Source organism: Trichomycterus rosablanca, chromosome 5 (assembly GCF_030014385.1).
Source record: "Trichomycterus rosablanca isolate fTriRos1 chromosome 5, fTriRos1.hap1, whole genome shotgun sequence".
NCBI classification, from domain to species: Eukaryota; Metazoa; Chordata; class Actinopteri; order Siluriformes; family Trichomycteridae; genus Trichomycterus; species Trichomycterus rosablanca.
The window spans coordinates 39,382,670-39,397,888 of NC_085992.1; the positions used below are offsets into that span (position 1 = coordinate 39,382,670).

At 38.1% G+C, this 15,219-nt stretch overlaps 1 protein-coding gene across 1 annotated transcript in view; it reads right to left on the reverse strand.

Annotated features, from left to right (window-relative positions):
- Nucleotides 1-1,816: 1,816 nt before the first annotated feature.
- The window catches only part of hpse2 (heparanase 2), an 81,726-nt gene continuing 68,323 nt past the window's right edge, over nt 1,817-15,219 (reverse strand). Inside the window, exons 11-12 of the mRNA XM_062995178.1 lie at nt 11,931-12,077; nt 1,817-1,982 (exon numbers count right to left, since the gene is read on the reverse strand). Coding sequence (XP_062851248.1) covers nt 1,817-1,982; nt 11,931-12,077 — 313 coding nt within the window. The remainder of the gene's footprint in view (nt 1,983-11,930; nt 12,078-15,219) is intronic.

The window sequence follows — 15,219 nt, forward strand, 5'->3', positions numbered from 1 at the left end:
ACACTTCTAAAACTCTATTATAAACCTATGTACATAGAATATTTATGCTCATATAAACCAGTTGTTTAGCAGCACAAAGGATTGACTGTACATTTGACTACACAATATACTCTAAAAGGTACAGGTAAGTATGGCTGAACAGACAGTTATCAGATGAACGACAAGGTAACAGTGTGTGAAGTGTGTGTATAAAATAAGTATTGTTCTTTATTAAGGGATTAAAGCTACATACTAACTAGACGGGAGGCTATGACTTCTTAAGTTTAAATATTTACTAATATTATTTTTTCTCTGGGTGGCACGGTGGCTCAGTGGGTAGCACTGTCGCCTCACAGCAAGAAGGTCCTGGGTTTGATCCCCAGACGGGTCAGTCTGGGTCCTTTCTGTGCAGAGTTTGCATGTTCTCCCCGTGTCTGCGTGGGTTTCCTTTGGGTGCTCCGGTTTCCTCCCACAGTCAAGTTAATTGGAGACACTGAATTGCCCTATAGGTGAATGGGTGTGTGTATGTGTGTTTGCCCTGGGATGGACTTACTGTGTGCCTTGCGCCCATTAAAAAGCTGGGATAGGCTCCAGCACCCAAACCCCCACGACCCTAATTGGATAAGTGGTTAAGAGAGTGAGTGAGTGAGTAACAATAATAACGATATATATTAAAAAAATAATAATTATAATGGGCACAAGGTTTACAGTAGGCTACCTCTGTCTATTTCCTCGGCTGCTCCCCTTAGGGGTTGTGATCCGCATTACTGATTTGGCACAGTTTTTACGCCGAATGTCCTTCCTGACACAACCCTACCTATTTATCCGGCCTTGGACCGCCACTACAATGCACTGGGTACCTATAGGACAATTCTGTCTCCAATTAGCCTGGCCGCATGTTTTTGGACTGTGGGAGGAAACCGGAGCACCCGGAGGAAACCCACACAGACACGGGGAGAACATACAAACTCCAAAAAGAAAGGACCCAGACCGCCCCACCTGGGGATCAAACCCAGGACCTTCTTGCTGTGAGGTGACATTGCTACCCACTTAGCCACCGTGCCGCCCTACAGTAGGCTACCTATTTAATATTTTTATAATATTTAGAATATTTTTGAGAGGGGAGAGACTGGAATACTCCATAAAACAGCTCCTGATGATGTCAAAACCCTTATCGACTTACAACGCTACACTACTGTGCCACCTTATACATCTTCAGAGTTTTTTTTTTATTTAGTGTATGTGTGTATGTTGTAGTCACATGGATTTAAATGTGGGCCCTACTTTAGTAAGAAGCATAAGACTAACCAAATGCTTGGCCTTTTGCCCTCAGCTAGGTCTTTCTTTTTCCTTCTGGTTTATTTATCTTTAAGACAAGAAGAAACATAAAGAGTGAACTGTAGTTCAGAACCACTACAATGAACCACAGTTTCAACACCTCGTATTAACAACTTTTTTTTGCTAATATTAGATTATTTTAAACAAGACCAGCTTTCTAAAATCTTAACCAAACAAACCCAGAACACGGAATTGATTAAAGAAGCCTCCATCTGACTGTTCCCGAAATACAAGAAAAATACAAACCAAATGGACATGACCTTAGCTGAAAGCAAAAACGCATGAGCAAAACAAATGTCTGACCAGAAACAGAGTTAGTTTTGCAAAACTATATGAAAAGATTGATGGTGTTGAAAGATTCAGTGCAGCCCTTGCTTACATGAAGGGCAGATCTCTTTATGCCTCTCTATTCAGATTAAAGAGAATGGAAAGTGATCAGAATGGCCATAGCGAGATGGTGCATTGCATCTGATTGAATGATAGAGTCTCATTGATGGTCTCATTGTTTGCGACAGGCATAAGCATTGATGTTCTTGATAACGTAAAAGCCGATGGAAAGTGGTGGCATGGCGATTGTTCGCCCTGCTCTGAGTGTCCGTGGTTTTAGTTCAGGGAAAGTGTCACTGTCTACCATGACCAAGGGCTCTCCATTCAGCATAACCGACCTGCAGAGCACAGAGACAACATGGGTCAAAATACAGATCACCAAGCTCATCCACAGAGCATTATGTTATAATAGACTATTTTAATACATATTCCTAATTTAAAAAGACAATTAATAAGAAGGTTTTGTTATAAATGAACAATAGCAGTAAATACACTAGCTAATAAAAGGAGTATTATTATTATTATTATTTTAAATGTCCTGTTAGGGATGAGTAATAATATTAAAGAACAAACACTAGCTTCTCACACTGCTATCACATTGCACAATAATCATTATTCTATTCATCCACCTGATGGCGCCACAATTGCATAAAGTAACCTAAAATAACAACACCACTAACAACAATAACAACAACAAAAGGTTGGCTTATTCATTTATTCACTTGTTTTCAGTGACCGCATTGTTTTGATTAGGGTGGTGGTGGTGGATCATGGGAATACACAAAAGCACTGTGCACAAGACAGAAGACAGAAACACAGACACAGAGTGTCTATCTTCTCACTCACTGTTTATTTTATCCTCTCCAATTACCATATAAAATCACTTTGAAGTTCTACAATTACTACCTGTAGTCCATCTGTTTCTCTACACACTTTTTTAACCTGCTTTTACTCTGTTCTTCAATGGTCAGGACCCCCACAGGACCACCACAGAGCAGGTATTATTTAGGTGGTGGATCATTCTCAGCTGCTGGTTTTTTTAAATACCAAGTCCGCTCACTGTCCACTCTATTAGACACTCCTAACTAGTTGGTTCACCTTGTAGATGTAAAGTCAGAGACGATCGCTCATCTGTTGCTGCTGTTAGAGTTGGTCAACTCTGAGACCTTTATCAGTGGTCACAGAACGCTGCCCATGGGGCGCTGTTGGCTGGATATTTTTGGTTGGTGGACTTTTCTCAGTCCAGGAGTGGCGGTGATGTGTTTAAAAACTCATCAGTGCTGATGTGTCTGATCCACTCATGTCAGCACAACACACACTAACACACCACCACCATGTCAGTGTCACTGCAGTGCTGAGAATGATCCACCACCCAAATAATACCTGCTCTGTAGTGCTCCTGTGGGGGTCCTGACCATCAAAGAACAGCATGAAAGGGGGCTAACAAAGCATGTAGAGCAACAGATGAACTACAGTCAGTAATTGTAGAACTACAAAGTGCTTCTATATGGTAAGGGGAGCTTCAGGGTATTTTTTCCCATAAGGATGTATGGGAAACCTGTTAATGCCTTCCATGGGCCCATGGATTATTTATATTTTAGGCTTATGTAAAATAATGGGGTTGTTTTTGACACTTATACACTGAAAATAAAACGAATATAATATAAAAACACTGAAATTAAAAGCTGATTCTTACAATTTCTCAGAACCCCAAGCTGTAACGCAAGTTTAAAAATGAAACAGTGAGGAAAATCCAGCTAAACACAAATACAAATCTGACGGTTAATCCACACAAATGCAGATTCGTGTCATATTCGCCCTTTGATTACGTTTTACTGCACCGCTCAAGACGAGCGCTGAACAAAGCGACTGTTCATTGTTAAGGGAAACGTTGAGTTTAAGAGTACAAATTTCTATATACAATAAGGTATTATGGCGATGTGTATAGAAATGAATTAAAACTACAACAAAGTATATACAGCATTTTTGATAACATTGGTTGACATATGTATAGTACAAAGCCCTGTGATGGTTTGGCACCCTGTCCAGGTTATTCATGCTTTGCTCCCAGTGTTTCCTGATGGAACCAGACCCAGAGATTTTTTTTTTTTTAGTAAACACTGTCTGATCACAGAATGCTGCTAGCTTTCTATTTCTGGTTGGAGCACTGTTATCCTTTCCGCAAGTCATTACCACATTAGTCTCATTTCAGTGCTAAGAAGGGTCCATCACCCAGATTAAATCTGGTCAGTAAGGGGTCCTATTGAGATCCCTTTCAGTTGATAAATGGGGTACTAGTAAGAGTTTCAAAACAAAGCTAAAATGGGTCGTGACTACATGTTTCAGGAGGAGACTGATCCAAGACATATGTCCAAATGGTTTAATGTGCACAGAATCAGGCTTTTGCCATTAGCATGGATATTTTATCATAATTTCCAGTCCCAATAGGTTAATGTATTAAGGATCTTAATATAAAAGCTATGAAGGTATGAATTAAGAGCAGTCTCAAAACAAAACACAAAGCCCAGTAATCAATCTCACCTCATGGACTGTTTAGTATTAACACTCATGTTTATGACTTGATGACCCTGATTTTATCATTTCATTCCACCTAGCACAGATTGAAGTGATCAGAAAGTTGGAATTGTTCTAATCCCGTTTGTTGCCTGTGGGACTGAAATCTCTCTGGAATCTCGGTGCAGGTTGTTTGGTGATGTAGTGTGACACAGCATGCTTCAGAAGCCATGCCAAAGAGCAATTGTTGATCTTCACAATCAACTCTCTAGAGGAATTAAGACTCTGGAGTTGAAAGCAGAAAGGATAGGTATGTAAGCATGCGGTATGCAGCACATCGCTTAAGGCCTAGACAGGAGGTTGTATCTGCATTTCCTTAAGATATGATAGAAATTAAATTTAAGTCCCCTAATAGTTCCATATGCTTGAGTTGAAGGAGTTCCTGGCTGCAGATGTGGGCATGTGTGTGAAAGAGACTGCCCTGACAAGACAAAATCCTGCAGGGTACTTAGACAGCAAAATGAAGCCAAAAGTCTGGGCTGATCAAATACCAAAACCACAAGGAGAAAGTTCTACACATACATATTTATGTTAGCGTAACTCTAAAGATGAAGAGATTAATAAACTGGAACTGGATAACATAAGCAGCACATCCTCTGTTACAGCACATCTTTCTTTAAACACTTCTTTTAGCGTCTTCACCACTGTTATGCATTACTCTATTAGGAAGGTTTTTTTTAGTTATAATTCTTGGATATTTATGCACATATGGGGTATGTCCTGTGGCATTCCTTGAAGATAAATATATGATATTTATTTATGTACACACTACAAAAGAAAATGCAAATCATGTCATATTTTCATTTTAAGAAGGACAAAAGTTAGGCTTGGGTTTGAGGCTTGTTTTACTTCTAATATTGAATAGTGTTCCAGTTTCAAATCCAGCATTCATTTTTGCCAACATATTGTGCTGATCGTACATAATGTGCTGATATACCCTGCTGAGTCTGTCTCAGTACACAGCTGGTGGTTAAAACCCACTGTCTAACCCGTTAATATATCTGACAAAAATGGTGTTAAGCTTTCTTGTCATTCAGAGAGATGACTAAGCATTAAATCTAGGCTCGTGGCCATCTTTAATTTGAACAGATATCAGAGCTGACATGTAACAGGAAACACACTTACAGATTCACACACTCACTCCTTCACTCTTACTAAGTGGCAAAGCGGAGCAGGCAAAGTACCTCCTGCATGTTTTGGGAGGTAACAGGTAAACCAGAATTTCCAACGTTCTGTCCTTCAGCTTAATTACTAAATACTTCATTCATAATTCATATAATGCTGTGGCATTCTATTTTTTCATTGTTGGTAATTTTTTTTACTATTACATGCTTTACATTATTTGTAAGTGTGTTTTATTGTTTAACACTGTTAAATTGGCTACTAATTACATTGGCTATTAATTAATGAATTTATATATTTTTGAACAATGGATACTTTTTATTAAGTATAAACATAATACAGTACTATATAATAAATAATATAGAATGTAATACTGACAAGCTGACAACTGAATATACAAATTGTTCATTGCAAGTGTGACAGATCTATATGATGCTATAACAGTATAACCACATCACAGATAACAAGACCCATCACAACATGTAACTTGTGATGAAATTATGTGCAGTAAATTTGGATGTAACTGGAAATTTACAAAAGTTTATTTAAATAATTTCTATGATCATTGTAATGGTAAGCTTATTGGATATCATTAAAATAACCACTAACACATCAAAATCCTTTTGGAAATATGTATTGGGTGGCATGGTGGCTCGGTGGGTTGCACTGTCTGCTCACAGCAAGAAGGTCCTGGGTTCGATCCCCAGGCGGGGCGGTCCGGGTCCTTTCTGTGCGGAGTTAGCATGTTCTCCCCATGTCTGCGTGGGTTTCCTCCGGGAGCTCCGGTTTCCTCCCACAGTCCAAAAACATGCAGTCAGGTTAATTGGAGACACTGAATAGCCCTATAGGTGAATGGGTGTGTGTATGTGTGTGTGTATGTGTGTCTGCCCTGCGATGGACTGGCGCCCCGTCCAGGGTGTTACTATGTGCCTAGCGCCTATTGAAAAGCTGGGATAGGCTCCAGCAACCCCGCACGTGACCCTAATTGAACAAGCAATTAAGAAAGTGAGTGAGTGGAAATATGTATTGCATAAAAATCAGGAAAAGGTGCTCAATGTGCACCAAGTGTGCAATATTTTAACATCAGAAACAGGCACTTGAATAAAAAAAACTGTACTATAAGTGAAGGTATTCAACTGTTTTTGTTTTATAATATTTAATTTACTTCCAGTGCATAAATTCACTTAAAAAATGCACATACATTATACTAAAATATAAGTAACATAAATATACAAACACGTATTTATAGGTATAAACTATAAATTTAATAATTTTTTGAAAATTCAGTTAGTCATACCTCAAATTAATCATTTAAGTACTTCATAGTAAAGCCCTTTTTGACAGTTACATGTCTACAGAAAATATTTTAATGGGGTTTAAGGAGTTGGGAACTTCATTGGAAAGTCACAACATTGACTATGTCATGCAAACACATTAAGAAATTGTCCTGAGTTGTCTATTTTGGGGGGCAGCATGGTGGCTAAGTGGGTAGTACTGTAGCCTCACAGCAAGAAGGTCCTGGGTTCGATCCTCAAGTGCGGTGGTCAGGGTTCTTTCTGTGTGGAGTTTGTATGTTCTCCCCATGTCTGCGTGGGTTTCCCCCGGGTGCTCCAGTTTCCTCCCACATTGGAGATACAAAATTGTCCATAACTCTGATCGATATATCTTGTGAATTGATGAATCTTGTGTAACGAGTAACTATTGTGTGTCTGTCATGAATGTAACCAAAGTGTAAAACATGACACTAAAATCCTAATAAATAAATATGTCTATTTTGGCTGTAAGTTTAGGATTAAAACATTAGGGCCGCTCAGGTGGCACGGCGGTAAAGTACGCTAGCACACCAGAGTTGGGGTTTCGAATACATCGTATCGAATCTCAGCTCTGCCTTTCCGACTAGGCTGGGCAGCAGCATGAACATCGATTGGCTGTTGTTCAGGGTTAGGGGTAAGAAAGTCGGATCATAGGTCCTCATAACTGGTGCGACTGCGGCCCCTGCTGGCTGACTGACCTGCACAGGGCTGAGGAATAATGCTGATGGGGGTGTGGCCCTCCGTGCACAGTGCCCGTCAACTATATGACTATACTGACTGTGCATACCGGAGGGGGTGAAAGTCAGTTGAGAGGCGTCCTCAGTCAGCGGTGAAGGGTCGAATCAGTATAGAGGACGCAATCAGGGTAATTGGACACGATTAGACTGGGGGATAAAAATTGGGAAAAAAGATTAAAACATTAGGACTGATGTATAATGGCTCAGTATTTTTTTTTATTAAAATGTCCTTCAATAATTTTGTCCTGTTTAGCTTTATGAAGTTCCTTTATCGTGATTGTGACTTGTTGAGTAAAATCTTTTTAACCACTGGCTTTTCTGAAAACACCAGATGCAATCTTTACAATGACTCCTTTTATTATTTGGAACATTAATATCTACTGTAGAACTATGTAACAGTACATATATACTTTATATATGTTAAATTCAAATAATGTGTTTGTGCTTATAAATACTTTTCTGTTTAATTTTATAAGTATGATGTCAAATTTTACTGAGTGAATTATAGTAATATAAACATTAAAAGTATTATTAAATAATAAAATTTGTTAATACTTGGTAGTCTTTGTTGTTACTCGCATGGACTCCGATAGGCTACATTACTACATACTACAAAAATATCATGAGAATTATATGCAGTTCAGAACAGTGCCCTCTGGAAGTATAGATACCTTTTGTATTAATGAGGAAAGAAGGCTATAGAAAATATGACCGGTTGTAACAACAGTGAGAGTGATGTTTATTGAAATGCAGGTGCAGGTGCTATATGTGGTTTGACACTTACAGGCTTTCTTCTGACAAACCTTTTATATAGTGTGTTGACACAGAAGTTCCAACAGTTCAAAGAGGCTTAGATATCAGTGAATAATTAACCTTATTGTTAGTATAGATCCTTCTTCAATTTTCATTCTGAAATCAATTAAACAGGTTACACAGACTATATAGTACATGTCAGTACATTGGTTGGTGAGAATGGTAAACAGGGCAAATCTTTTTTCTAAGGATTACAGTTGGAGGTTTGAAAAAGATGGTAGAATTCAGGGTTATAAAGATTTCAAAATTACAAATAGACAGCACCCTTGGGCCAACAATCTATTTACTCTATTTCAGGTTTGTTACAAGAAAAAGATAATTTCATTTTACTACAAATGTAAGCAACTAAAGTTCACTAGTCACTGGTGGAAGGGTTCCTCAATGTGAGTTTGCTCTAAAAAAGTCTTAACCTCTTCTGCAGTGTTAAATTTAATGAAGGTGAAAATTGTGACATATTGATTTGTTAAAAACAAAATTGTAATAGGGGTTAATAATGTTTTTTTTTTACTTGAATTAATAGTTGTCTCTACTCTCTACTTTATGCTGTGTATACAGTATATCATTAGTATTAAAAAATGAAAAACAAAAGCAAATTAGAATCATTTATGCTATGGGAACTCAGACCTTTGACTTTATTAAAATGCTTGGACTGTTTAAATGGTCAAGTGTAACCCCTTTAAGTGAACATTTGCTTGTACACTGATCAGCCATATCATTAAAACCACCTCCTTGTTTCTACACTCACTGTCCATTTTATCAGCTCCACTTACCACATAGAAGCACTTGTAGTTCTACAATTACTGACTGTAGTCCATCTGTTTTTCTGCATGCTTTGTTAGCCCCGTTTCATGCTGTTCTTCAATGGTCAGGACTCTCCCAGGACCACTACAGAGCAGGTATTATTTGGGTGGTGGGTCATTCTCAGCACTGCAGTGACACTGACATGGTGGTGGTATGTTAGTGTGTGTTGTGCTGGTATGAGTGGATAAGACACAGCAGCGCTGCTGGAGTTTTTAAACACCTCACTGTCACTGCTGGACGGAGAATAGTCTACCAACCAAAAATATCCAGCCAACAGCACCCCGTGGGCAGCGTCCTGTGATCAACTCAAACAGCAGCAATAGATGAGCGATCGCTTCTGACTTTACGTTCACAAGGTGGACCAACTAGATAGGAGTGTCTAATAGAGTGGACACGGCATTTAAAAACTCCAGCAGCGCTGCTGTGTCTGATCATACCAGCACAACACACACTAACACACCACCACCATGTTATTGTCACTGCAGTGCTGAGAATGATCCGTCACCTAAATAATACCTGCTCTGTGGTGGTCCTGACCATTGAAAAACAGGGTGAAAGCAAGTTTAAAAGGTATGTAGAGAAACAGATGGACTACAGTCAGTAAATGTAGAACTACAAAGTGCTCCTATAAAGTAAGTGGAGCTGATAAAATGGACAGTGAGTGTAGAAACAAGAAGGTGGTTTTAATGTTATGGCTGATTAGTGTATATGTGTTAAAGAGGATTTAGGACTTGAACGTATCATGAGTAACATGAGTGTGCCTGCATATGTTACTCAGTCAATTCGCTACGGCAGGCACTGATTTGGGCCATATGGGGTTCTGTGGATTTTAAATGAGATAAATACCCAACATAGTTTGCCATTACTGTAGGACAAGTGAACTAATTATTCTTGTAATTACACTTGCCAATTCCTAACAATCAAACTATGGTTATGTTAATTAGTCAATGTTTACTCTGGGAAATCCCACAAGAGGATCTGGAAATTTGAAGTACTTGAATTACTGCACAGTCTGGTAGTGACATATGTAAGTCTTTGGACTATAGTAGAACTTTACACTGGTATGAAAATACCATTCAGGTCTTAGTTAAACATACATCATTATGTCTTATTATTTAAGAAATAGTAAAACACACATCTTTCATTTTCTTGACAAATGTTATAGTAACAGTTGTTCAACATAGTAACTAATGACTCAAAAGAAGTAATTATTGTTATGTTTGCATGAAGAACTTTATGATGGATTGCATTGTTAGACATAATTGGTATTTGGCTTTTGCAACCTTACTCGAAATATTGTATTCCATTTATCACTGTTAGTACTGTGGTAAAGGTGCAGGCAACATCGCTGGAAATGTAACTTCTGGATATTTGATTTTATCAGCATATTTTCAACCATGTTCATAGTTCATAATTCATTTAATAGAAAACATTTTATCTAAATGAAATAAATTGTTTCCTGACACTTATTACAGCAAAATGTTTCACTTTACTGTGCAACATCAACAGCATCACACTACAAGACTGCAATTCAATGTAAGTAACAGATCTTGAATGTTTTCAAGAGTGACCTGAACATGCCGACATTCCTCCTGAAACTGAGAACACTAACAAGCATTTAATGACTCATCAAACGCTTACATGTGGCTGCACTAAAGGAAGTTACTTATCACTGCACACTCAGTTTGTTTTAAGTTTCAATAAGCCAAGACAAAGTTATTACGTTAATCCAATTTTATGGTCAATTTTGAAAGCAATGTTTTGTTCTTGGCTTTAAGTTAATCCCAGCAATCAATTCCAGTGTTTCCTGGGAATTCACACAACATAGCGAGGGGAGCATGTTTCAAAATCTGCTAATACTCAACCTTTTTGTTCCAAGCTGAAATAAATACACAGTTGAGCAGTTACCCCAACACAACAATGTTGCCATCCAGTATACTGTATGTTTTGAACGAAATTTTTTTGTTTTGCACTAAATCCTGTCTAGTCTTGTACACGTTATGTGTGTAATTCCTGTACATATAACTATTTTACACCTGAATGTGGTCAGTTCATCCCACTCTTTATTACAGGTTCTTACAAACTATGACAGATTGGATGGCAATCATCTATGATCTGCCATATTCAGGTCTTTCCAAAGATATCTGATGGATTTTGGGCATGCGAGTCTGGGCTAGAGATTTGCCCAATGCCACTTCTTTGCTGCTTTGGCTGTATGCTTTGGGTTAATGTTGTGTTGTAAGGTGAGCTGTCACAACAAGCCTGACTTTTTCTTCAAGAATGTTTCTTCATTTGGCTGAATACTTATGTTTTTTGACTTACTGATTTTTTTATTTGATCAGTCCTCCAGTCCCAGCTGCTATGAAGCAGCCCTTTTGCACAATATTGCCACCACCATTTTTACCAATGGATGGTAATAGCCAGTTAATGTGCAGTGCCTGTGTTTTCTACAGACATCGTGTTAACTGTTCTGCCAGTACAATTTTATTTTCATCTCATATTGCAACTTAATTTCTTTAATCTCATACAGTTCAAATGCAAAGCTAAAATTAATTAGGCCACCATGGTACTGGGAACTCTCAATGCCTTAAATATTATTTTAAATCCTTGCCCTGATCTTTGCCTTGCCACAACTTGATCGTGGAGATCCACAGGCAGTCCCTTGGATTTTATGGCTTGTTTTCTATTCTTACAATGGGATTTAAATTGAGAGCCCCCTATAGTCCCAGCTGTGTGACATTCCACCCTATGTCCAATCAATATATATAACACAGAAAGACAAACTGTTACAACACATGGTCTTCAGTAGTTTGGAGGTTATATGACTGGATAAATGATAAACATAAATGGTTTATCAAAAAAAAAAAAAAACTTATGGAGTTTTTCTGCTCAGAACATTAATGACAATATATAATTATGTACTTACTTTGAGTGGAGGCCATCAGCTCCAAATGGTTGTAACAAATATTGGTGAACTGTTTTATTTCGTAATGTCCCAGCCAGCTTTATTTTCTTTCTCGATCGATGCAGATTGATGATGTAAATTGTTATTGATCCTCTGACATAGTTGTGGCTATAAGAGATATAACAGTAAATTTAGTAACAAGGAAAATCTTCAAGTACATCTACTCTTTATGAAATCAAATGAAATATTTTTTAACTAATTGACTGCAGTAGGAAACACCATGCCTGCAGTCCAGATCTGTCTCCTATATGTGGCGCATCATGAAGGAGAGAATCAGACCACAGACTGTTGAACAGCTTAAGATCTTGTATCATGCAGGCATGGCCAGAAATCTAACTTATGTTATGTTCTTATGTTCAGTTCTTAAATAAATAAAAAGTGTAATTAAAAATTGTACCACCCCTGTGCTTGTCAAACCGACCCGCGCACAGCCCTTAGCAGAACCCTTTTCCACCCATGCATTTTGTACAGGCACCTCTCTATCTGCTAATCAGAGTCCTTACACAGCGTTTGAAGACCCCACCCACATAGTCCGGTCATCCCACCCTAGCAGAAACGTGTCTGCTGCAGGCACTGCAAATTATGCCCGCTAGATGGTGCCCAGCCGATTTGAACCGAGGAGTTCAGAATCTCTGCGCTGGTGTGCTAGCGGAATATCAAGTGGTGGAGTCTAATAGTAAGCCGTGTCATGTATGGAAGGACAGATGACCCATGACCAAACAGAATTTGTCTCAACTAAACAGCTGAAATTAAACCCATTTAACATCTCTCCCTCAGACACAGCCAACTGTTTGGATGCCCAGACTCTAATGACTTTTGGATGTTAAAATAAAAATTAAAACCGCAAAAAAACTGCACATGGTGGCACAACAGGTGATGTTCTGAGAAGCTGGTTTTGACCTGTGCCTTCTTGCCTTACTGTCTGTGTATGTATGTGTTTCTTTAATGGACCTAGATTTTCCCCTATCTCCCCAAGTAAGTAGATCTGCTACTTTTAGTTGCCCAGAGGTATAAATGTATGACTAAATACAGTAGACGAGTAATTAATGCCCTTTCCAAGAGTGTAGGCCACACCTTGAGGAGCGATTATTAACCTGTAAGAAGAGAGTAAGGTGGGAAACTCTTGAGTTCAGAAAGGCTCCCTTTTTTGTGCTTGGCAGCTAAACTCCCTCCACTTTTATTTATTTAGAAAAATAAAAACATGAAGAGCTGTGTAGTACTGGGAGAGAGGTGGATGCAAGGATTTATCAAGGAGGAAGGAAGGAAATGATGGGTTTCCAGGTAGAATTTAGACCCACAACCCTGATCAGGATTGAATATGAATTGAGATTCTGTCTTTAAGATAACTAATTACAGCCACTTTGCTCAAAATCAACGTTGCCAAATATACTGTATTTTGATTAAGCTTTTTTAAGATATAATTTTGAAAAAATTTATTTTTATTAGGGTTTTACAGTTACATAAAACACTATACAATATAACCACCGTACATACACCGTACCCTGTAAAATAAGTTGTATATGTATCACTGAGAAGGTCAGGCTAGGGGCCAGAAGGAGGCATGAAAGTGAGCTGAGACAGAATGAGGATTGTGGTTCGTAAGTCTACACTGCTGCTGACAAGCTAGCAAGCCCTGTGCACATCATCCTGGGGTAAAGGATAACCATCAAAGGGAATGGTGACATTTTTATCTGTTCTATGCACAGACCCCCCTATTGTCCTATTACCCACCACTCTCAATAAAAAAAATGCTAGAACAGAGGCCTCTAATGCCTTTCAGCAACTCAGTGACAGTAGAAAAGGCCCCTGCATACTTGATAATTGATACTTGTTAAATTTTATGGGCAGTCACCCTGAAAGAGTGGGTGTCTGAAGTCAATAATTTATGTGTGAGCTTAAGCAGATATGAAGTACAGTGTTAACCACTCTGGGCAGTGTTCTCAGATAACTGAGACTGTATATGCTGTGTATACAACAGCACACAGGCACACTCATTTCAGACAGTTATAATTGATGGTCAGAATGTCCAAAGAACCAATGCATCTCCTGCTTTAGTTTAACATAACCAGATATACAACCAGATATTAAGTAACAGAATACAAGAATAAAGTACAAAGAGGTCATTTGAAAAGAGTAATTTCCTCTGTTACATATTTGTCACACTAAATAATTATAGATTATTAAACAAAACATAATACTACACAAAACTAACTTGGTTAAAACTGAACACAGTTTCAAAGCATGAATTTGTTTATTAATGAAACTAATTCATTCAACATGCATATTACTTTTGGCTGTATGAATGAGAGGCATATATTAGGATTTTAGAAAGACATGCTGCCATCAGGGTGATGTCTTTTCCCTGGAAAATCCATAGTTATTTTAGCAATATATGCTACAGCAGCATAGTTTCGTAGTCAGAGAGTGTGTATGCTTGACTTGCTTGCCAGCAGTCCAGATTTGTCTCCTACTGATCAAATTTTTTTCTATTCTATTACTTATGAATGAAGTTCTCAAATACAGTGCTACCTTGTAACTCAATGTCCCCTAAACTCAAAATCTTTAAAACTCAGCGCCCTTCGTCAAAAATGTTGTACCCTTAAACTCAATGTGTTCAGTTTGTTTTTCAAAAATGTATTTATTTAATTTCAAATTAACAATGAACAGTCGCTTTGTTCAGCGCTCGACTTGAGCGGTGCGGTAATAGTGTGCATATGAGACGAAATTACATTTGTGTGGAATAACCGTCAGATTCATTTTGAAAGCTCCACATGTATCTGTGTTGTGGATTTTTTCTCCTGTTTCACTTTTAAACTTGTGTTACAGTTTGGGGTTTTGAGAAATTGTAAGAATCAGCTTTTTATTTCAGTGTTTTTATGTTATATTTGTGTTCTTTCAACACAAATCAAGTATCAAAAGCAACCCCATTATTTTACAAAAGCCTCAAATATATGCAGTTCCACTGGACCATGGAACACATTAACAGGTTTACCATACATTCTTATGGGAAAAAATACTTTGAAACTCAACACCTTTTAAAATCAACACCAGTCCCAAAACCAACTGACACTGAGTTTCAAGGTACCACTGTATAGTAAGATCTGATGCAGTTGAATATCTAAATTTGTTACAATACTATCTGCTCCAGTTATTTAATGTGTCAATAATACCGTCAATATTGACACCTATCCCTCTTAAACTCAACCTTAGAACCAATAAGAAGATCACTATAACAGCACTAACACTGTGC